The sequence below is a fragment of the Oryza sativa genome, chromosome 3 (genome assembly GCF_034140825.1).
Source record: "Oryza sativa Japonica Group chromosome 3, ASM3414082v1".
NCBI classification, from domain to species: domain Eukaryota; kingdom Viridiplantae; phylum Streptophyta; class Magnoliopsida; order Poales; family Poaceae; genus Oryza; species Oryza sativa.
Genome location: NC_089037.1, coordinates 12,341,446 through 12,363,739, shown reverse-complemented (window position 1 = coordinate 12,363,739; position 22,294 = coordinate 12,341,446). Strand labels below are relative to the sequence as shown.

The following is a 22,294-nucleotide window of genomic DNA, read 5'->3' as shown; positions in this document are numbered from 1 at the left end:
GAGGCTTCGGGATTACGGCCGCGGCATTAAGTGGGAGAGGCCACCAGCAACGGCAACGGCGACCTACTCCGCCCTACTGCTCGTGCTCGCTCGCTTACCGCGTCGTGCTGGAGCCGTCTCGCTACCGCGTGCCCACTGGCCGGTGGGTCTGGGGACGCCACGGGCCCACGTGAGCAGTGGCTCGGGGGGTTTGCTACCGCGGTGACGGTGGTGGGTGTGGACTGTGGACGACAGCTCGCACCGCGCGGTGTGTGCAACTAGCAGTGGTGTGCGCTCGGCTGCGGGTTTTCCTCCAGCTTGGAATTTTTGTAAAGCTTTTCCTCGGCGGCGCGGTCGCGTACATGTGCGAGGGCTATTGAGGGCTATTGGGGGTGGGGGCCTCGTGTCAGTGAGTGTTGCCCAGCCGCGCACGGCGTACCTAGGACAAAGCGTTATTCAATGCGGGCTGGTAACGTGGACAGTTCCGTTTATTATTGCGTGGACAGTGGTGTCAAGCGCGATAGTCTGTGACAGGTGGGGCCAATATCCCGGGCCCACGAGTCAGTGGGCGTGGCGTTAGCTGCCGAATGCAAAGCTGTGAGCCAGCCGAATCTAGCCAACCAGCGAGGAGATGGGCTCCACCAGCTCCGCTAAAATGTTCCGGGATGGGCGTAATCAGGGCCGTCCAAAGCGGCCGATCGACGCGGAGGGGAAGGTAGTGGCCGCCGCGTGGGTCCGACTAACATGCATTGGGAACGTTAGGAAGCGTGACACGCACCGTCACTACCTTCCCGTCTCTCGTATCCGAGTTGGGTCGCTTTTGACATCCGTGGAACTCCTAGCCCAAAGGGACGAAAATGACAGATGAGCGATAGGATTAGGAGCACAACTACACATGATCTCTACCAGTACCCTCCGATCCATTACTGTTAGCTACACAGAAGAAATTCTTCTCTGCTTTTGTAGTGTTGCCAAACTGTACAGGATGTAGTTGCGAGCAGAACGGGAACCAAATTTATCAAAATCACGTCCTTGTCATACAGTAGTACCAATAAATCCAATGCTGACAACTCAGTGTCCCCTAGCTCTAGAATTATAATAGGCCTGAAAATGGGCAACTGTTATGTCCTAAGATTGATAATTTAACATATTCACTCCCACTTCACCTGGGAGCTACAAATCATCAGTTACATGGATGACAAAATTTTCGTAGCAGCATGGTGGAGCAAAACTGGTTAGCTACATAAAAAAGACGCTACTAGTTGAATCCGGCCCAGATTATACCAAGTTGTTCTGCATCTCCAGCTTGATATGCCGAGGCATCAGACCTCGTCTGCTGTCAATCCGAGCCTCTTTTTTCTGGAGGCGGCAACTTGAGCTAGTTTGAAGCAACCATATGCTCTGGATGATGTGCCTCAGGAGATTTCTGGGACTCATTATGCCTGCAGGTCTCTTACTATTTTCAGTTATCTGCGGGCTCGCTTCTTTTGCTTATCTTCCTCTCGGTACCTCACACGCCTCTCCTCTCTCTGCCGCTTCTTCGTTAGAAGTTCAGACTTTGCTTTCTCCGCCTCATATGCTTTCTTCTTCTTCTCATCCTGCAATTTCTTCTTCCTTGCCTGGAAAAATCGGGCAAATAATGAGCACACATTATATCAGCGATTGACATCAGAACAAGCTGCTGTAGCATGACCAATACCTTCTCATGTTTTAGCAGCCTTAACTGTTGAATGGCTGCATGTGTCTTCTTCTCACTGGGCTGCATAAGGACAGGGACCCTGTTCTCCACTGGTGTTTTTCTATGCTTGGGCGTATCCTTCGGTTTAGATTTAAAAGGAAGTAGATGCTGCAGTTTTGCAGGGATCTCTATAGGATTAAACTTCCGCACTTTCCGCTCAATGGGCTGCCATTTGGAGATAACATGATATGAGCATGATATTAAGAAAAATAAACACAAAAGATTTCGACGCTCAGAGAACCTTATAAACTGAATCTGTGTTGTGCGGTATAGGAATATTATGTGCCCTCCGCAGCTCAGCAGTAGTTCTCATGCCTTGCCAAGTCTCATCTTGGGGTTGAAGAGCAGTTGTCACAAGGTTACAGTAGGTGGGAACTTCAACATTGACCCATGCACGCATGAAGACAATGTCACTCATAAGAATTCTGTCTTCAAATGTGCACCTTGCAATCCCGTCTATACTTTCCCCTTTTCTCCTTGGCATATCTCCTGGTTCAATCTTTGCTGCCTGTAATAAAAGGAAGATTTGTTTTAATGCGCACACTTGAATTACCCAAAATTTATCGATACATACGCTTCAGAGTTTATGATCCATATCGAGCTTTCGTTTTCCTTGACCTAACACCCAAAATAATTACTTGAGCACACATTGACTAAATAAAATCCATTCTGCTAACATGCATATACTGCAAAGAGGGGGGGGTGCTTTCATGGCAAAATGGCAACTGTATATTTTATTATTATCAATAATCTGTTTACAGATTCAAATCAATTATCAACTCATAGCTCTCATGGAGTCCTTTTGTTACTTATTTTCAGAATTATACCGTACATATTGTACTCAAGGTGTGTTTAGTTCGCGGAAAGAAAATTTTTGGGTATCACATCGGACGTTTGACCGGATGTCGAAAGGGGCTTTCGGACACGAATGAAAAAACTAATTTCATAATTCGCCTAGAAACTGCGAGACGAATTTATTAAGCCTAATTAATCCGTCATTAGCACATATGGATTACTGTAGCACTTATGGCTAATCATGGACTAATTAGGCTCAAAAGATTTGTCTCGCGATTTCCATGCAAACTGTGCAATTAGTTTTTTTATCTATATTTAATGCTCCATGTATGTGTCCAAAGATTCGATGTGATGTTTTTGGGCAAAATTTTTTGGGAACTAAACAAGGCCTCAATAGAAGGCCAAAGAAGTGAACCTGAGAAATAATACTTAATTTCATATGGTTGGGACTTATTGTTGATGTACAAGCATTGATTCATTGTTGGCATGCATTGTTAAAGAAAAAGAGCATAGGATCTCATGTATTACCTTTTTAACTTGCCCTCGGATTCCACTTACTGTCCGAATAGTTGCACCCTCAAACCTAGCAACCTCTAAGTCAGATGTGAACATGCCTTTGACTAGGGCAGTTTTCTTAAATATCTTGCACGGTACACCTGTGAGCTTGATTTTCTTCATGATTCGGGCAGTATTGTTGAATTCTTGAACAAAGCCTGTTGCAGTAATTCTAAATGGTACCTGATGTGCAAGGATTGGGAAAGAGAATGTCAGCGCAAACACTTTAATAGAGTAAATGTGAATGCTACAAGGTAAATGGAAGAATAAGGTTAATATCCATTCTAGGGAGGTTCTGCATCTAGATGAATCTAAGCAAGTCCTAAAAGATGCTAGTCTGACAGCGCCATCAATTATGATGTTTGCTCAGAAGCAGCAGCACTGAAAATATATGGACAAATGAATATAAATTATTGAACCCACCTGACTGTTGGAGAGATGCTGGACTGCCAGTACACCACTTTTTGGTGGAGCAAGCGGTCCCCAAAACATAGCAAAGCAATGCATATGCTCAGGTGTATATTTGAGCATGCGGTGCCGACCATTTCGATCCTCTATTGCATATACAGGAGTTGTTTGGAAACGCCTCCAACCAATAGAGACAATAATTGGGTCTTTTGTCTTCAGTACTTTCCTGTGCCACCTGTGTCGTTTCAGGCTAGCCTGTATGAAGTGTGAAAAAAGGTAAATGCAATCCACTGGCAACATAATATCCACTTGAATTATCATAACGTTCAAAGAAACACTGTTATACTTGGTATATTTTATCAATATGTTACACATAAACTGTTTTATTCTGGGTCCACCAAATAAGTGGTCTAGAGATTGTTTTTTAAATTTTCCTTCCAATTCACATGGGAATATCTAGCTTAGAAGCAACAAGGTACTCCCTCCGGTTTCATTTTAATTGACGTTTCGGACAATGACACGGTCTACAAGATATATCTTTGACCTTATTTTTCTACTATAATATATATAATAAATAAATGCATGTTTACTTTTATTATAGTGCTTTAAAAGAAAAATCTATATATGTCGTTCTAGTTCTTTTAAACTAAATATTTTTAAAGTTTGATGGTCAAAGTTAAAAAAGTTTGACCTTAACCTTGTCCAAAACGTCAATTAATATGGAACCGGAGGGAGTGCCCAAGAACATTATTTCATAGTTAAATTACATATTGACAGCTAGAAGTAAGGATGTACTCCTATATGATGCATCATTTTAAAATCCCAGAATGTCATAACCACTTAAACTATCAAGCAAAAATTGTCTGATCTAACACTGAATGGCGATGCATGTATGTTGCACTGCTGCATCCATTATTTCCTACAATTACTGAACACTGAACTTTTTCATACAGCAAATAGGAGAGGAAAATTAAAATAGCTGACCTGCATATATCCAGTATTCTCCTCACCAAGGCCAATGCCTCCAACGAGAATGGGATGGCAAGGATCAAAATATTCAACTAGCTCAAACGGCACACCATGTACCTCTAATCTGATGTAAGAACCAGTCCTAAACCCTTCAATTTCTACCCTGGTATCTTCATCTAAATCATTGAGTTCGGAAATATTCATTTGCTTGCGAATTTCAATTTCCTCCTTTAACTGAAAAGGTACAAAATGTGATGGTTCAATAACCAGGTAATACAAGAGTTCCAACAAAACAAAAGCAAAAGATTCTATGACATACCTTATCGAAATAGCCCCCTCCATTAGTTTCTTCTCGTTTCGATTTCTTTGTGTCATTATCAACTTCCTCACCGGAGAGATCAGATCCATCATATGTAGGTTTAAGTTAAGGAATCAGAAAGTAAGTGCACGCAGTGAAGTACGCTCAAAAAAGCAAATGAGAACTTAGACTAGATAACCTGGAAAAGAAAACAGGCCACGGAGACAAAAAAAACCAAGTCTAAGGGGCAGCAAAAGAAGAATTAAACATGCAGTGCAGAGTGGACCATAAAAGCAATTCCCCTTTTAAATGATAGCAAATTATTTGACAACAAACAAAAGAAAAAAAACATTCAAAAATGTAAGAAAGGATATTCTGCATCAAATTTTGCCTTAAGTGCGAGCTTCTTGAGTCTTCTTTCTTCCATAGCAAGGTCATCTTGCTTGTGAGTACCTCCATTTCCTGAAGTATTTTCATATGCCTTGCTTGTATGCACCTCACCAGTCTCCAGATCTTCAAAATCTCCATCGACTTCTTCGTCATCCACATCGTTTTCATTTATTTCCTGTCCTCTTAGAGCTGCTTTTGACCAATTTCCAGTCACGAAACGGTCACGAATGCTCTTGATGAGATCTTCGTCAGACCAATCTCTTAGCTCAGTTTTAAAAAACTTGGAGTAATCCTCAGCATCCATATCATCAAAGCTTGTTGATTCATTCTTTGCTTGCTGTAAGGATAGAAAGCAGTCCTTTATTATTTCAGATAAAAAAAACTAGGAGGGCTCTGTGGTCTTATTAACTACCAAGCAGTCTACCCACCTTTGTAAAAAAAAGTTAAAAGGCAGATTATTACTTCCTTCGTTTCATATTATAAGACTTTCTAGCATTGCCCACATTCATATATATGTTAATGAATCTAGACATATATATGTGCCTAGATTCATTAACATCTATGTGAATGTGGGCAACGCTAGAAAGTCTTATAACCTGAAATGGAGGTAGTACAAGAAAGAACAAAGATGATCTGAAACCTAACAATGCACCTAGCTAATTTCAGTTCCTTTGACCATAGATAAGGGAATATACAATGTTAGCCTATACAGCAAAGGAAGGGTAAAATCATATCCTGTCCTGTATGTATCTTAACTATAAATGCCATGAGTAGTGTGTATTGCAGTCAAAGTGCAGGATAACTTCTCCTTCAATTCTGTATTAGCACATCATTACCTTCTTTTGTCCTTTTGGTACAAAAAATTCTTCATCTGAACTCTCTTCTGCACTACTGTCATTTCCTTCATCCAGCTTCTTTGAAGCTTGGCCATATACAAGTTGCATTAGATTGGCACTCCGTCTGGACAGTGTTCTAGCAAGCAAGGACTCTTTCCACTTTGAATTGTTCTCAGTTTCATCATCTAGAATACCAAAAGAAAAGAGTTTTAGATTTGAAAAACACAAATGCTCTTCAGTTGCAGAGCTAACTACTTCAGCAAATAAAATAGCAACATGATTTTATGTGCAGGTCGAGTGGATCACAGGTGATGGGTACAGATATAGGTGGTGCCTATGGGATCCCATGTATATGCTAAATTAACAGTAGCAAGACTCTATTTGCTCCCCATCAACGAAAAGATGTTACACCAAGTGAGTAAGTGCGTGCGTGTGTGCAAAGTAGTACCTGAATCAAGTGATTCTTCACTGTCATCTGCGGAACCTTCAGATAACTGGTCATCACCAGAATTTTCACTGTCAACGTCATCTTCTTCCGCACCCTACAAGGTAGACCAAGGTTGAAATACCTTTAAAAGCTTGAAATTGAAAATCTGTAGACATGTAAAAGAATTAAAAGCAAAGTACCACATCATGGTTCATGGTTCATCGCAATGAGGTAATTTGGAAGTATACCAGGCGAATAGAAGCTGTGCTAGAAGTCAAGGGTTACAATAAAACGTGTTCTTCTAACTATTCCAAATATGTATCTGTAAGTAATATTAGTGAGTTGTACTAGAAATCAAAGTACACATTGCAAATATTTATGTTAATACGGTGCTAAAACAAACTAGATATTGTAAGTAAATATTTAGTGTTAAATATTAACGTAAATATTTAACATTAATATTTATGTATGATAAGTATTCAAAAAATATCATTGTTCTACACTTCAAATGATGTTGAGACATGAACTACAACTGGTGACTTAGGAATGGCCAATAGCTGTGCTAACATAATGTTATTCAGCTGCATAGTGTTTTATGTCAAATTTCTTGGTCTGGAGTAGTGATGCAAAGCCATGTGTTTCCTGGATGGATTACATCGGGCAAAACAAAACTAAACAGGGAACTTAAGAGTAAGAGAGCAAGAAAAAAAAAAGAATGTGAGAGCAAGAGAACTATTAATTAATAAGAACAAAGGAAAATGGTAAAAACCTCATCATCGTCATCATCTTTAAAATTAGCTGATACAGCTTTTCTCCTCATCCTTCCATTGCAAAATTCCACCTCTTCTCTCAAGCCAACTTCATGGTCATTTTGCTGAGTTGCTTCATCATTATCATGTTCACTATCGCTGGAGCACTCAGAATAAGAATGATCATTGCTCTCCAATGTGTTTGCGTTGCATATGTTATTACCATCTGCTTCTTCCAAAATATTAGCATCTCCCTGATCATTCTGGTTGCCAGAGATGTCTTCGGACTGAGCAGCAGGCTTTCTACCAAATAAATTTATAAAACTCTGATCCAACTTTTCATTAAGGGAATATCTGGGGTTCTGAAGTGTTTTTACTAGGGTTACACCAACATCCTGTCCTTTCCCTGTATGATGATAAGTCAGTAATCTAGCAAACAACAAAGGATGGCCATACATAAAGAAGACAAAAAAAAAGCTAGAGCAGGATTCTAGCCAACAAAACTAAAATTACTTCCATTCAAGCACAAGCGTGCATCTATTGTAGGAAGTTCTTCTATGATAGATCTGATACATATTCCTACTTGTGTTTTGATGGCAAGCTAAAATTGCATGATAAATGTGAATATATGAAACCGGACAGATACTATAAAGGTAAATAGACAAATAATCTGTTAAAGATCTAACTCTTAGATTTTCTTTTATTTGCTAAAATCTCTTCCAGGCACAAGGAACAGGTGTAACAGTAACAGTGTGTGCCTTGCTTTGCAATCCAAGCTCAGAAAACACTGAAAAACTTTCAACGCCAAAACATTCTTTCAGGTTGCACACCACTCTACCAAAGAAATAAATAGACAAGAAAACATAAGTAAAGTGAGTTTTCAACTTGATGGGTCTTGTCTATTAAAGTATGTTTGTGCATTGCACAGTCCTCAGGACCTTATCGTCCTAAACAACATACTTCAAGAAACTTCAAATGCAAAGAGGATGAAGGAATGAGGTGCCTAGTATCATTATGAATGGTTTATACTTTAAACATACCTTGCTTTTTAGATGCATCATTCTCACCAGTCTTTGAGAACTGAACAAGATGAGGATTGATGTTTATATAAACTGCATCTGTGTCATACAGTAGATCACCAAGGCCAGACATTGGCGCGTAGAACAGCTTTTCCTTGTCACGTAGTCCTCTCTTCTTTGCAGCTGATGGCAATGGGCAAGGATCTGCCAAACTTGTTACCCCAGACAAGCTAAAATCACCTGCCCCTGTGATATGTACCTGCACAGATAATTGTGTGTTTTACTATCCAAAAGTTTAGGGCACTATAGTCAGACATGAAAGAACTTAGAATTTCTCCTCACAGAAAGGAAAAGTAATTAGCTTCAGTTTTGCCAACCAGACTGAAGCATAATTAATGTAGATAGTGCCACACATTCTGTTAGCTAATTTTTCAAAATTAAAAAATTTTTGAAGATTCATCAGGTTCATTGGCAGTAAATTCATGCTTCCTGTAAAATAAGATGTCATTATCTTCACCCTCAATTTTGTCATATTTACTAAGGCTGTTCAAATAAGATCAACTAGGGACCCAAAATCATGTACTAACATTAAGTAAAGTAACAAGTTAAATAACATCTATCTGCTACAAAGTAGAATCTGGGTTAGTTTAACATTAAGTTCCAGAGATGATGAAGAACACCTTTGTCCCTCTTTTCATGTTACAGCCACGAAGGTAGCCATACAATGTTATTTTCCTGTCACACTTTCTGTTCAAGCGCACACTTTCTGGAGGAGTTACATCTTCAAATCTATCGACTAGCAGATAAGGATGTGCCATCCTCCAACTCAGTGGGATAGGCTTGATAACAGAGATGAACCTTGCAAGATTATGGACTTCTCTTTTCGTGTACCTGCATGAGACAAAAAATGAAACTTCTACACTAAATGACCAAATAGTAGAAATGAAAAGAACATAAAAACAAGCATTCTCACTTATAACTGCAGCATGAAGAAAGATAATGTATAGTAACTCCCTGCTAATATGGTGAGCTTAAATCAGCATAGATTTGTTTACTGATAAGTATCGATTGATAGTTCAGCTATAACCACTCCTCCGTCCATGATATAAGGGATTCTAGGTTATTTTGGAGAGATTTTAAGGATGAAGGGAAAAGACTGTGATGCTCTTTATTAAATGAGAGGTGGTTGGAAGTAAGATTGGGTGAAAATTACATGAGGGATGGTTGAATGGGCAAGTAGTACTCTACAATCCATTATATTTGTGTACAAAACTTGAACCTCAAAATCCCTTATATTTGTGGACAGAGGGAGAACAAACAAAGAGTCTGAAGGAAGAAATACCAGCTTTATGCCAACTTACTTTCCATGAATGAGACCAGACAAGTAGAAAAGTTTTGCTCCCTCCTTTATCTCAGCCCAAAATCGATGCTTCAGGCGCTGCTTGGTTTTCCTAAGCTTTTTTACATCTTTAAACTTATCAAGATGTGTAAGGACTCCCATCACCTTGGGGAATCCGTGCACTTGCATAATATTTAGGAACTCAAATGTATCCTGGAAACAAGCAGTTATTTAGGTGCCAGTAGTACAATAAAGCATAAATGGAATTAATCACGCGGATAGAAAGCAGTGAATAGATCAGCATAATAAATACAGTATGTCAGCTCCATCACTAGTAGGAGTGGTAGGCAGTAATGGACAGCACTTTAATTGCTAGTAATGGAACTTTAGTTAAATGTATAAGATGAAACTTTTATCGGGGATGTGCTCCTAAGGGCGAAAAAACATATTTCAGACTACATCCTAAGCTAGAAATATTTGTGAAAATATAGGCTTCAACAGCACACCATTTCAAATCCATAGCTTCCATCAATAAGCAGCAGAGCAAGATCAGCTATTTTAGCAGCATCAATCATTCCGTTGATATCATTTGGACACTCCAAGAACTGTACGCGCCTGCTTTTACCTGCACATGATGAAAAAATTGCATACATTAGTTTCATATCTTCACAATAATTCAATTGTTCAGAAGAACAATATAGATTGTCCTCAAGTACAAGGTTCAGAGGGTTCATTAACCTGACACAACAGTGATTGGACCACGGACTTCAGACAAATTTTGTTTCGTGTAGTGCTTTACTAGACATTTTATCAGCAGCGACTTCCCAACCTGATAAATAATGTAATGATCAGAAAACAATCCACATACATCATCTTCTCCAGGTGGCAGAGCATACCTGAGGAGGCCCTTGAACTACAACAACAAAAGGTGGTGGTTCACCAATTGAGCGATCCATAATTGGCACATGAAGACGACGTTGTTCAATCTCAGCCGATCGTGCTTGTAGACGCTTGGCCTTTGCAGCTGACTGAAAGGCAAAAGCCTGGGACAAGGAATGGTAACCTATTAAAATAAATACTCCAAAACTAGAGAAGGAAAAGGTTAAACAGATAGACAAACCATTCTTGAGTTGTTGAGTTCGTTTGCACAGTGTAAAGAACCATTTAGTTACAGAGATCTAACCGTGTCCTTTTTAAGGAGGATATTTACCATTTTTCTTTAAAAAGCATGGATCATAGCCAGTGACCACATGACCTCCAACCAAACTCATAAAATTCCATATATAGACGGCAGAAAATATCACCAAAGCATAAATAAATAAATGCATCTATTGCAATAGCTTGCTAATAATACGAGCACGGGCACTCAATGCTATCTAAATTCTACATTTTAAGCTAATTGCACTGGACTATAACACTGTATTAATACAGAGCAACGCTGTTAGCACAGATTTAAACACAGTTTACAATATCCAATCTGTATGGCTTGCATCAGATGCTCAAATTAATATTGTTCCAATTTCTCCAATAGAAAACCGAGAAAATGAGACTTCATCGTGATAAGCAAGATGTATATCTTCTGGAACAAGTTGGAACCGCGCAGTATATCCGCATGAACGAAAAACAGGATCGCCACGAGCTACATTTAATCGCCACCTAAACGAACCAACTCCTACAGCTACCACCCGGATAGCACACTCGCCAGAGCGTCAAAATCCTAATCCATGGAAGCTCACAGCCTCACGCCCCCCACCAGACAGAACCCAACATGAAGCCCGTTCACTTGTCCGTGCGCCCGTGCGTGCGTACCTTCGGGTTCTTCCTCTCGCCACCGTCATCGTCGCCGCCGCCGCCCTTCCCCTTCCCCTTCTTCTTCCTCGCCTTCGCGCCGGACTTGTGCTGCCGGTGCGCCTTGTGCGGCTGCTCTCCCCCGCCGTCCGCGGGGGCCATGGAGCGCTAGGGTTAGCGGCGGAGGGCGTTTGCGCGCGGCGCCGCTGCGGCGAAGAGAGCGGCGGTGGAGAAAGCTAGTGGGGAGGAGGAAGCCTGGAGGGGGAAGAGGCCGAGGGTTTTGGGGAGAGGGAGAGAGAGGCGCCGCGTGTGATGGGCCGAGCGGGGTAAGCGCTACTATGGGCTGGGCCAAGAAGGCCCAGGCCCATTTTCACGTCACGAGATTCGGACATGCCACGTGTAGCGCGCAGGGGTCGCACCGGCCACCGCGCCGGGAAGGGGAAGGCGTGCCGCGTGCGCGGCGCGTGGCCGCCTGCGACAAAGCCACCGGCAGTTACGCCTCCGCGCTCCTCCTTCCCAAGAGACGCAGATCTCCACCCCGCGCTCGCCTCGCTTCCCCCAAAAAGTCTTCTCGTGAGAGCTTTCCCCCCCCTCCTCCACCCAACAAATCCCCAGCCTCCCAGATTCGTGGCGGAGGCTGCGGCCTGCGGCTGTTCTAGGGTTAGCTCTCGCTCCGCCGGCATTTCTCGGTATTTTTTCTAACTAGTCTTGTTTAGGGCAGCGCCCCTCCGTAAATTTTTATAGCGGTTGAGTTTTCTGGGTAGATGCTTTGTTGATATAGAATGGACATGGTTCCGGTTGTCTGTAGCGCGTGGATTCCCAGCTAGAATTTCTGGCCTTATGTTGGCGTCAGTTCAATAAAATGGAATGTTTACTTTAATGTGCTTATCGTAGAGATATCAGATATGTTTTAGTTGCAAATGATTTTTTTTATTTATGATTTTGGGAGCTAAAACTGGTGCACAAACTTTTTTTTTGTCAGTAATAGATTGGCTATCCGTCTCTAGAACATGACATTTACCTGATGAAACAGCTAATCTGTTAAATGTGGTTGTAAGTTGATATCTTTTGTTGTATTAGTAGGTAGATAAAGTATTGTAAGGGCTTGGGTTTGCAACCGGAGATGGATGCTAAAAAGAAGAGGAACAAGAAGAAGAAGGGGAACCAAGGGAAGAACACTGGTGATGTAACGTCCAGCACTGCAGAGGCTGCCATTCGGTCCCACAATCATGAGACAGCCCCTAATGACCATCATAATGGCACTGATGCTGATGATGCAATGTCCACTGTTGGAGAGGAAGCTCCTCAGTACCAGAATCATGAGCCAGATCGACAGGCAAATCATGATAGCACAAACACTGATGATGTCATGTCCTCTGTTGGAGAGGGGATTCCATTTCAGAACCTTGACCCTGCCATGACACATGAAAATCACAAAGTCAGTAGTACAGCCCATGCTGATCAGAGGAGTGTTGAGATGTCAGATTCCACCGTGGAGCTTGACATGCACAGACTATATGAAGCAAAGCTTGTAAGTATCTGTAAATTATTAGATTATAAATTTACCGTATTCTTATGCAAAGTTCGTAGCTTACAAAGCTTAGTGGAAGCAGCTTTTCCTACCACTTGAATTGACAGTGTATTTTTTGCATTAGATTCTTTACCGTGCAACAATACATTAGTAGGTTTGACATTAATGCTAAAAGTTGGCAATGTGAATTTTCTTTTGGGAATGCAAAAAAAAGGGTGCTCTGATATCACTTGGGCATGCTTCCATGTTGTTGGATTAGTTTCACGTGCAGCCATAATCACCCATACAGTGAGCAAAGACCATATAGGTGTCATTTTTTCTCCCCCTTGCCCATATTTTTCTCATCATTCCCACCTCTTGTATTCTTAGTCTCCTCCCTGCATTTGTCCGGTTGCATTGCAACCACTTCACTGTTCTTCCTATCACCCATTCTTAGCCACCTACCATGTGCCAATAGTTGAGCTCGTCACTGCCTTACCTGCTGTCATGTTTCTCAATTATGTCATCTTTTAACCTCAGATATTGCCAATGCAGGATAAATTACATGATACGATAAAGAAGTTGGAAGATGAGAAGAGTTTGTGGCATCAAAAAATGGTTTGTATCTGGCTATCGGCACTTGTGGTTGACATACATAGCACTCATTTGTATTTATAGTATATACCATTGCTGTTGGCCAATTGGTCTGAAACATATTTTTGGTACCTTAGTACAATAAAATAACATGTATAGAATTTAAATATCTCCATACCAACCTACTTTCACTTTTTTTCCTAACTACGAGGCATGTCTTGACACCACAAATTTTTATTTGATAATAATTCATGGTCCAACACTCAGTCTTCATGTGCTGATAAACAGAAACGAGAAGATATGTGTGAAACAATGTTAGATTAACTTCTCCGAGTTCTAACAGTTTTATCCTGTGATTTGTGCTTTGCCGAATGAAGCATTTTTGTTTCATCTATTCATTTCCTCAATCAGGCATCTCCATTTGTTGATAATGACATTTGCTGTTTTGCATGTTAAAGACTTAAGTTACAAATTATAATACATGTTTGGTACATTATTTTGTGTCCATATGTTTATATCTTTGGATCAAATGGTTTGTTGCAAAATGTGAACAAATGCTATTTTGGCCATCATAGAAATGTCATGTAAGAAATATTTTCTCATTCTTTTTCCTGCAGAGCTCCATGGAGATTGAGGTTGAAAAGTTGCATAACAAAGTGGATTATCATGCACAGAATGAGGTATGTTTATGCCCTGGAATCCTGGATGCAACCACATGCAATTCATTCAACCAATATAGCTAGAAAAACTACCTTACTCTTCATACCCAAGATTTTCTGCCATGTCACAAAGTGAATGGACAGGTGATATGAATTAAAAATCTAGCTAAAATGTTGTCTTGTGATCCAATCTCTAGGTCCGTTTGGAGGAAAAGCTCAATAATTTACAGAATGGGTATGATGTGCTGATTAAGAAGGAGGTATATATTTATTTATTCTAATGATTTCTTTGCTCGTGTGGGTAGACATACCAGTCCTGCCTATATGCAGGAGTTCTGAATTTTGCAGATTAATTTTAGTTCCAATTTGTGTTTTTATGCCTCTATGAACAACAAATTATGTCGTCTTCACTATGATACTTCACAGCTAAGTCTCACCAAGTATGTCTGGCATTTCATTCATGGCCACAGTTGTGTCCTGTCACACTTCCAAACTTGCCACAAGGGTGGGTAACTAATAATTGTGAAAAAAAGATGTGGCTTCCACACTTCTTTTGCCAAAGTGTGGTCAGAAACAAACATTTCTGATAGTAAGCACCTCTTTCATTTCACTTGATACTATAGAACCCAAAGTGTCTGTATTTTTCTTTTTGTTGTTACATTAACTTCCCCCTGATATTTGAAGTGTCTTAGCCCCTCATGTGGGAACTGGAAGTACGTCAGGCTTAAATCTTGTTATAACTGTTAAACACCGCTGTGCTCCTTTTGTTGTTATCTATTCGTGGCTTCATCCTGTAAATTTTGTTCTCTGACTTCATTCAGGTAGCTTTGGATAACAAAGTCAGGTCCATAGAGGTCATCAATGATGCCTTAACTCATCAGGAGGTAATGCATGAATCACTTGTTCTGTTACAATTTTTATTTAGTATTTGCAGCAAATGCATCCAAAGCCCTTCCTATCTGTTTTTGGCTGACATGTTGCTCCTTTTCTTCAGACGTCTCTTAAAGAGAGATTAAGTGGACTGGAGGAGACAAATAAAGTACTGCTTGTACAGGTATGAACTACAAATCCAACTATTTGTGTTTTTTTTTCTTTGTAGTTAATGTTTGATATCCCGTTAAGATTCAAGCAAGCAAATGATTAGTTAAATACTAAGATTGATAGGTTGTTGTGTATTATGTAATCTGCAACATGTGGCCAAATATTTGTCCTCTCCAGAAAGGTGTTCAATCATATGTAAAGTTAAAAGTCATGATTTATTCGTGACGATTTTGAATATGTCGGATTTAAAGCTTTGGTGCTTTGGTTTTCATTTGCAGCATTAGACATAGTTCTGCTTATATCATCTGATATTACTATTTAATAACAAAGTCTGGCAGGTGAAGGTGCTGGAGGAAGCTTCAAACAATACTGTTGAGGAAAGCCAGAGGTTGGTAAAAGGTTTTGATGAACTGGCATCAAGATTAGGAGTCTTTGAAGCAAAGTCTGCTCTTACTGAAGCCTCCGTGACTAAAAAGGTAAATGTTATGCAGAACATTCCTTTTTGTCACCTGTGTCCAATTTGGTAGACGCTATACACTCCAGTGGATCTGCCTGGGGAGAAATACCACTTGATATCAGTAGTCTCTTCTCTCTTGTGCATAAAACACTTGTCCTTCCAGATTCTAGTGCATAAGATAGAGACATGATAATTGAGGTCTTTGAAAATAATGTGATGGATTAAACGGATTTGACCAGCACAGTTCTCAATGAGCAGACTGTTGGTTTTGGTAAGAAGTACGAGTCTCCGCATGCAGTGTGACAGAATATCAAATGTCTGGAAACCGCCAGAATTCATATATACTTGTATACAGCGTAATTGTTTTCTGCTTGCAGGGTAATGAACTGATTGTTGATAGAAGTGTAAACAGTTCTGCAGCAATTACTTCTGTGGATAACTATAGTCCAATCAACAGCAGTCCTAGCAACGCCTATGTTAGTAATCATCTAGAAGAAGCTCCAATGCAACTTCCAGAAACAACAATCAATGATGTTTCTTCCGAGGGCCTCATTGACATGAATGCACATCAAAGGTCAAAGCAAGATTTTGATGAACCAAGAACAAGCGAAGAAATTCTGCCAGTTGCATTAGATGATATACAGATTCATGAGGAAGACCCACAACCACCGGTAGCCGATGATGAGGCAGAGGAGGTTCCATTTTCTGATGCTCCAATCGTCGGTGCTCCATTCCGGTTGATTTCATTCGTTGCTAGGTATGTCAGTGGTGCTGATTTGGTGAACCAGAAGTAATTCTCCATTAATGCCATCAAGCAGCTTGAGATCTGTATTTCTTGGAAAGAGGAGTCTTCCTGTTTTGATTCTGCTCACACAGTTATCTCGCTAAGATTGTGAGGATGTATACGATGGATGCACTGAATTCAACAGAGATATGGAACCTCTGTTCAGTTCTTGGTAGTGTGCTCGTGTCACTACCAGTTTTTCTTCCTCCCCTGTCAATTTTTCAGGGGCAGCAGAAGCTCTTGTTCCCCAGTTATAGTGTTATACACACAAGAGGCCTTCCTGACCATGTGGGGTGTACTGACCATATTTATTCTACAGAAACTGAAAATTTTTGGTATTCCAACAGATGTTTAATGCACTGAACAATGACCATGCATCTTGAAGAAAGTTGACCATTTGGATTTGATGTATTGCATTGATTGGATGGTTGCTATACAATGTTGTTTTGTCAAATTGGAACCTTTTGGTGTCCCCGATTTAATGTTTGCCCCTGGTATTGCTGATCTCTGCGGTGCCGCATTGTTGCTCCATTTGTTTGTCCTAGTGTTGGACCTATGGATGTCAACTGTTACTTGGCTTTCTCGTTTGCAATTTTTCATAGCGAAGACAGACAACCGCAAAACCATGAACAGAAAGGAACTAAACTGCCAATCACGTTGTCTCCTCTACCTTGATTTTTCTTTCCCCATAGAAAAAGACTCCCTAGTGACAATTTCTAATGAACGCAAGTTACCAACACCGGAGCACAGCATGTAAATACAGGTCAAGAAGCCAGCAAATCAACTTGCGCATCATGCAATGCTTCTACATAGTGCCAGTGCTGAAAGCTTCTGGCTACATTGAAGAGGCCATCACGACCAGCCTTAATTCTAAATGAATTGCTGCAACCTGCAAACATACAAACCAGTAAACCACACAGCAGCTCGTCAGGCATTACGCCGAAGGAGGATTGGATTCCCTGGCATTTTCGTTGGAGGAATCGCGGCTCTCTGAAGCAGACTGCCGGAGCTCCTCGATCATCCTGATCACCTCCGCCATCGTCGGGCGCCGTTCAGGGGATCGCGACGTGCACGCCATTGCGAGCTGAAGCATCTGCACCAGCTCGTCTTCTATGTTCAGGTACTTCATCAGCTCAACGTCGAACACCTCAGCGGTCCACTCCTCCCGGACCACGGAATGCACCCACCTTGGTAGATCCACGACATCGTCCTGTCCTTGCGACTGAAGGGGTGCTTTTCCAGTCAGCATCTCCATGAGGAGAACACCGAAGCTGTAAACATCGGACTTGTGAGTGAATTTCCTGGATTCGAAGGTCTCTGGAGCACGGTAACCGACAACAACCCGGGATGTGCTGATGGGGAAGCTCATCAAGGCACTCAGCCCGTAGTCTGAGACGTAGGGGTTGTGGTCTTGGTCGAGGAGTACATTGGTTGCCTTGATATTGCCATGGGCGAGCTTGGAGCCGCCTTCTGCATGAATGTGTGCTATACCACGCGCTGTTCCAAGTATAATCTTCATCCTGGTATTCCAGTCTAACGGGGTCTTCTCGGCAATACCCTTAATACCTGTTAATCAGAAGTTTGTGAGAAAAATGAGAAATAACTTTTGGTTGCGTGCTTGCATTGCATTTTGTGCTTGTAAATTAGCTTTGATACATCATGGATTGTTAGATTTCTACCTGGAAAAATTGATCAATATCAGAAATCAAATGTAAAGCATTTAGTAGTGAAAGACATAAGCATACCGTGCAACATGGCTGAAAAGCTGCCGGTGGCAACATACTCATAGACGACAAGTTTCTCATCCTTTGAGTAGTAGTAAGCGCGAAGAGGCACAAGGTTTGCATGTTTGCCTACCCTCCCAATTTGCTCCATTTGCTGCTCAAATTCTTTCTTCCCTGCCACGACGTCCTTTAGCCTCTTAACGACCACTATGGTGCCATCCTCAAGTATAGCTTTGTAGGCAGTCCCATAGCTCCCCTTACCAAGGACTTCGGCAGAAGCTCTCAGTAAATCCTCCAAGTCAAAGTTATAACTACATCCATCCAAGAAAACCAATTTGTTCTTCTCGGCCATTTGGACACCGCTACTGACTTGCTCTTTGCGCTTCTCAATCCTTGCATTATCAGTGCCTTTACCATTGTTATCCAATCCATCATCTTTCTTCTCCTTCCTCTTAGAAAAGCACACGACAAATATCGCAGCAGCTAGCAGAAATACAGCAAAGCCCCCAACTGCAGCTGCAATTATAGAGCCAGTACCTACTTTCTTCCCACGATGTGGCAATGCTGATGGTGGTGGTAATGAAGATTCTGGTGAGGATGTTGGTGAAGGAAGAGAACATTCAGCTAGAGGTGGCCCGCACAATCCAGGGTTCCCCAAGAATGAACTGTTTGAGAATATTTGAAGGAAGGGAGGAATTGAGCCATTCAACTCATTGTTGCTCAGATTTAACTGTCTTAAGCTCGGAAGTTTGAGATCAGGGATAGGTCCAGAGAGAGAATTTTTTGACAAGTTCAGGGTAGATAATTGAGTAAGATTTTGCAAACTTGCAGGGATTTGTCCTGCAAAGGAATTGTAGGATAGGTCAATGGTATTAAGGGTTGGAGAGAAAAAAGAAGGCAAATCTCCTGACAGTTCATTATCCTGAAGAAATATGGACTGCAAAGAAGGAAGTGAGGTGATATCAGATGGGATACTTCCAATCAAACGATTAGATCTCAGGCTTAACACTTGGAGGGAGACAAGCCTGCCAAGGGTATTTGGAGGAATTGCACCAATCAGGCCAGCAGCTGGTACCCTAAGGGCAGATATGCGTGATCGGTCCGGCGAGCAAGTTACACCATGCCATGAGCACAAAGAAATGTTTACATCCCAATTGAGTTTGTTCCCACGGTAGACTGCAGAGGCAAAAGCAAGGAGCGCTTGCTTCTCAGAGGCGATGTCTGCCACGGCCAATGAGGTGAAAAGAAGTAACGACAGTAGAACCAAAGAACCTTCAAAAATTTTATAGCCCATAAGAGGTGTCTCTGAATCAACTGGACTAAATGAACAATATCAGCATCTGTTTATATCAGTAACTACCAGTCCTGCTGCAATGAAAATGGAAAACGTCAGTGCTAAAATCATGAAAAGTAACAGTAGAACTGTAAACATAACTCTAATTGTGTCTTTTAACTCATAAACCCTCAAGAGAATATAGCATACGAGCAATCACGACAGATGTGTGTGTGCTGAGTCCAGAAGGAAGCACATTCCATGATCTTCAAATGCAGCTATGCACTTATGCAGACAAGCATGCCTGTGTAGTGGAAGCATAAAGCTGGCAGTTTGCCCCACTAGAGGCTCATGCCAAGAAAAAGACCAAAGCACTTTCAAAAGAAAAAATGACCCATCAAAGCCTAATGATTTAAGAAAACTCTTGTCCAAATTAGTGCAGTCTGCTTTCTTTCATAAAAGAAGCTAAAGAATGCTAGTAAAGGTGTTATCCTGCCAAATAGGTCAGTGCGAATCATTACAAAACATGTAGGGAACCCTGCATGTTTTTCCTCTAGGAGGGCCTGGCAGCCAATCTCTTTACTGAGCCTTGTAACTCACCAAAGAGGTGATTCTGAGATTCTCTATCAGCACAAAGCAGTGTGTAAATCATGGGAATAAAACTACCAATATCTAATCACCACAAGGGACAAGAATTCTACTTCCAAAGAATGGCGCTAGTTTAATTTCAACTAAAATATGCGATTAAAAGTCACCGAAACAAAGCAACTAAAGGAGGGTTAATCTGAAATGATAGGGTCGACGTGTAAAAGACAAAAGGCATCAATAAAGCAGAGAAAGATGAGGCAAGAAGGAAAAATAGAAAAAAAAAACATAAATATTTCAATACTAGCCACATAGATGAGCATATCACATCGTGCACGCTGCACTACTTTCTTGAATGGAACACTAAAGTATGGCAGTATGCTTACCGAGAACTAAATTCAGTCTAGCACATCAACACTAGTTGCTAAGGGGTGTTCAGTTTGGTGCCCACGATTACCACACACAACTTTAGCACTGCTATGGTTTCTTAAGTAGTGTCAGACACTGCACGTTTAGGTCAGCCGTCAGCGTAAGTTTCTTCATAGGACAGCATGCTTAAGCTCGAAATTCAAGCAGTCAGAGACTAACTGCGGCCTTACACTTTTCCATTCTCTAAAAAATGATAATTGCAGCCTTACACAGCTACACACAGTTTTGAGTTAATCATTGATTGAAATCAATCCCATCCTCATTAGGGATAAAAATGTAGCAGCCTTACCACTGCACAAGGCTCTCAGGACCTCCATAGTGCAACAAGTAAGGCAATGGCCACTATAAAGAAAGGCTGCCTGATCAGAGAATACCACTAGACAAAGGTGAAAGGAAAAGCGAAGCAAAGAAAAGGCAAACCTGAACCACTCTAAACAAACTGAAATGTGAACTAGGGGAAGCTAGGGCGCACTGGCAAGGACGGAGATGCTTGCGGGGAGATGAGCCGGAGTGATTGCACATGCCGGTCTTTGCAGCATTGTTTACTGACTACAAGATCTTGGTTGGTGCCCAATTGTTTAATTCCCACTTAAAGCGACCACATTATTTAATTCCGGCGAACAATCGATTACTGGCAAGCCCTTCCAAAACCAATGTTAGGTCATGATTTTGCAAGAGCTCGCGGTTCACATCTTTCTATCCACCTAAAAGCTCATCAAAACCAGTGTCACCGTGCGTATGGCGCTATTCTACCCAAATGGAGTATAAAACCATGGCACTGGCAGTAGACTGGTGGTACCAATCTACCAATACTAGATCCACTATTTTCAGCAGAAACGAGAAATGTAGAAGCTAACAAAAAGATCAAACCTAACATATACAAGCCTAATGCTCTTCCTGTCCTTAGGGTTTAAGCAAAAAAGAAAAGTATTTTTTCCCCTGAGGGATTCTACTCTCTTCCGGTCTTCACTGCTTCCAAACAGTAGCGCGCTGGGAGTTCAGTTAGAAATAGGACCTACTAGACTGAAAGATCAACACAAAGGCATTACAGCGGCAATCTAAGAGCATCACACGAAGTTGTGCAGAAAGATTTGTGAGCTGTTACCATAATCGAGTTCAGTAACTGAAGCCTGAAGGTCTAAAATGCGCGAGGCAACGCCAAGAATGCCAAAATTTTCAGGATCTTCAAGTAACCGGGCGGAAACGAACTACACGCAGATATAATCAGGGCGCGGCTACTAACTAATCCGAACAAAGCGGAACGCAAGAACCTCGCGGAGAGAAAACAAACACAAACAGAGCAAAAAAAAACAAACAAACACATTTTTGACAGGCGAAAAGCCTCAAAACTCAAAAACACAAAGTGGCGCGAGGGTGGGCGCTGTACCCGTACCTGATCCGGTGGTCGGCGCTGCGACGAACTGATGATTGATTCAGACGGTAGCAATGCTGCGGCGGAGGAGTGGAGGCGGAGTGGAGTGGAGGATGGGCAGCAGGGAGAGGGGAAGCGTTTAAAACGAGGAAACGGAGGGGGGGGGAGAAAGAGAGAGCCCGCAGTAAAGCCGTTTTGTTGCGTTCGCGTGGCGTGGGTTCGGGTGCAGGGTGCAGCGCGCTAGAGAGGAGGAGAGAGAAGCGGCACGCTCTTCTCGCTGCCGCCGCGGCGCCCACTTTTATTGCCTGCGGCCACTGATACGTGGGTCCCACCCTACTGCGGGGCCCGCTCGCCTGGTCAAAAGCCCGGAGTAAAAGCGCAACAAACAAACAGCTGTGCTGTACCAGTATTCCACGGTTTCCACCAGTAAAGCATGGTGCTCGATCGGTGTGGTAGATATTTTGGCTTGTCACGGTTTAATTTGTTATTGGTTCACTGTTACGTTATATACTCTCTCTCTTACACTGATCACCCGTCTTATTTAAAAAATTTTAGAATTATTTTTTTTACTTACTT

At 41.7% G+C, this 22,294-nt stretch overlaps 3 protein-coding genes across 6 annotated transcripts; 1 reads left to right on the top strand and 2 right to left on the bottom strand.

Annotated features, from left to right (window-relative positions):
• Positions 1-970: 970 nt before the first annotated feature.
• LOC4332742 (uncharacterized) lies at positions 971-11,531 on the bottom strand. Its single transcript, XM_015776851.3, has 18 exons — positions 11,312-11,531; positions 10,399-10,545; positions 10,241-10,331; positions 10,009-10,127; positions 9,525-9,715; positions 8,844-9,054; positions 8,185-8,422; positions 7,165-7,550; positions 6,417-6,510; positions 5,969-6,153; positions 5,117-5,469; positions 4,764-4,857; positions 4,460-4,678; positions 3,491-3,730; positions 3,041-3,250; positions 1,959-2,225; positions 1,679-1,882; positions 971-1,598 (listed from the first exon to the last, which is right to left on the bottom strand). The coding sequence occupies exons 1-18, from the start codon at positions 11,450-11,452 to the stop codon at positions 1,446-1,448; spliced, it is 3,543 nt and encodes a 1,180-aa protein (XP_015632337.1). The 5' UTR covers positions 11,453-11,531; the 3' UTR covers positions 971-1,445.
• Positions 11,532-11,760: 229 nt separating this feature from the next.
• On the top strand, positions 11,761-16,789 carry LOC4332741 (golgin IMH1). Of its 2 annotated transcripts, none has more exons than XM_015776260.3 (9): positions 11,761-11,979; positions 12,374-12,821; positions 13,356-13,418; positions 14,012-14,074; positions 14,251-14,313; positions 14,875-14,937; positions 15,048-15,107; positions 15,433-15,570; positions 15,929-16,789. In XM_015776260.3, exons 2-9 carry the CDS (start codon positions 12,414-12,416, stop codon positions 16,343-16,345), a joined length of 1,275 nt encoding a protein of 424 aa, XP_015631746.1. In that variant the 5' UTR covers positions 11,761-11,979; positions 12,374-12,413; the 3' UTR covers positions 16,346-16,789. The 2 variants fall into 2 exon arrangements, with proteins under 2 accessions (XP_015631746.1, XP_015631745.1); XM_015776259.3 differs by having other exon boundaries at positions 12,371-12,821.
• A 187-nt stretch (positions 16,790-16,976) lies between these two features.
• LOC4332740 (probable inactive receptor kinase At5g58300) lies at positions 16,977-21,833 on the bottom strand. 3 transcript variants are annotated; one of them, XM_015776255.3, is made up of 3 exons: positions 21,740-21,833; positions 18,081-19,427; positions 16,977-17,901 (listed from the first exon to the last, which is right to left on the bottom strand). In XM_015776255.3, the coding sequence occupies exons 2-3, from the start codon at positions 19,351-19,353 to the stop codon at positions 17,270-17,272; spliced, it is 1,905 nt and encodes a 634-aa protein (XP_015631741.1). In that variant the 5' UTR covers positions 19,354-19,427; positions 21,740-21,833; the 3' UTR covers positions 16,977-17,269. The 3 variants fall into 3 exon arrangements, with proteins under 3 accessions (XP_015631741.1, XP_015631742.1, XP_015631744.1); XM_015776256.3 differs by having other exon boundaries at positions 18,081-19,424; XM_015776258.3 differs by lacking the exon at positions 21,740-21,833 and adding an exon at positions 19,543-19,598.
• Positions 21,834-22,294: the final 461 nt, after the last annotated feature.

What these genes read in the sequence shown, in the direction of transcription:
- LOC4332740 (XM_015776255.3), bottom strand. Translation starts at nt 19,353, where the DNA reads ATGGGCTATAAAATTTTTGAAGGTTCTTTGGTTCTACTGTCGTTACTT. An exon ending in CTTTTCAGCCATGTTGCACG is followed by an intron (nt 17,902 to 18,080) that starts GTATGCTTATGT and finishes TCTGATTAACAG; the next exon opens with GTATTAAGGGTATTGCCGAG.
- LOC4332741 (XM_015776260.3), top strand. Translation starts at nt 12,414, where the DNA reads ATGGATGCTAAAAAGAAGAGGAACAAGAAGAAGAAGGGGAACCAAGGG. An exon ending in ATGTGCTGATTAAGAAGGAG is followed by an intron (nt 14,314 to 14,874) that starts GTATATATTTAT and finishes GACTTCATTCAG; the next exon opens with GTAGCTTTGGATAACAAAGT. An exon ending in AAGCCTCCGTGACTAAAAAG is followed by an intron (nt 15,571 to 15,928) that starts GTAAATGTTATG and finishes TTCTGCTTGCAG; the next exon opens with GGTAATGAACTGATTGTTGA.
- LOC4332742 (XM_015776851.3), bottom strand. Translation starts at nt 11,452, where the DNA reads ATGGCCCCCGCGGACGGCGGGGGAGAGCAGCCGCACAAGGCGCACCGG. An exon ending in TAGTTCAAGGGCCTCCTCAG is followed by an intron (nt 10,332 to 10,398) that starts GTATGCTCTGCC and finishes ATTATTTATCAG; the next exon opens with GTTGGGAAGTCGCTGCTGAT. An exon ending in TCCGAGGGCAAGTTAAAAAG is followed by an intron (nt 2,226 to 3,040) that starts GTAATACATGAG and finishes CTTTTATTACAG; the next exon opens with GCAGCAAAGATTGAACCAGG.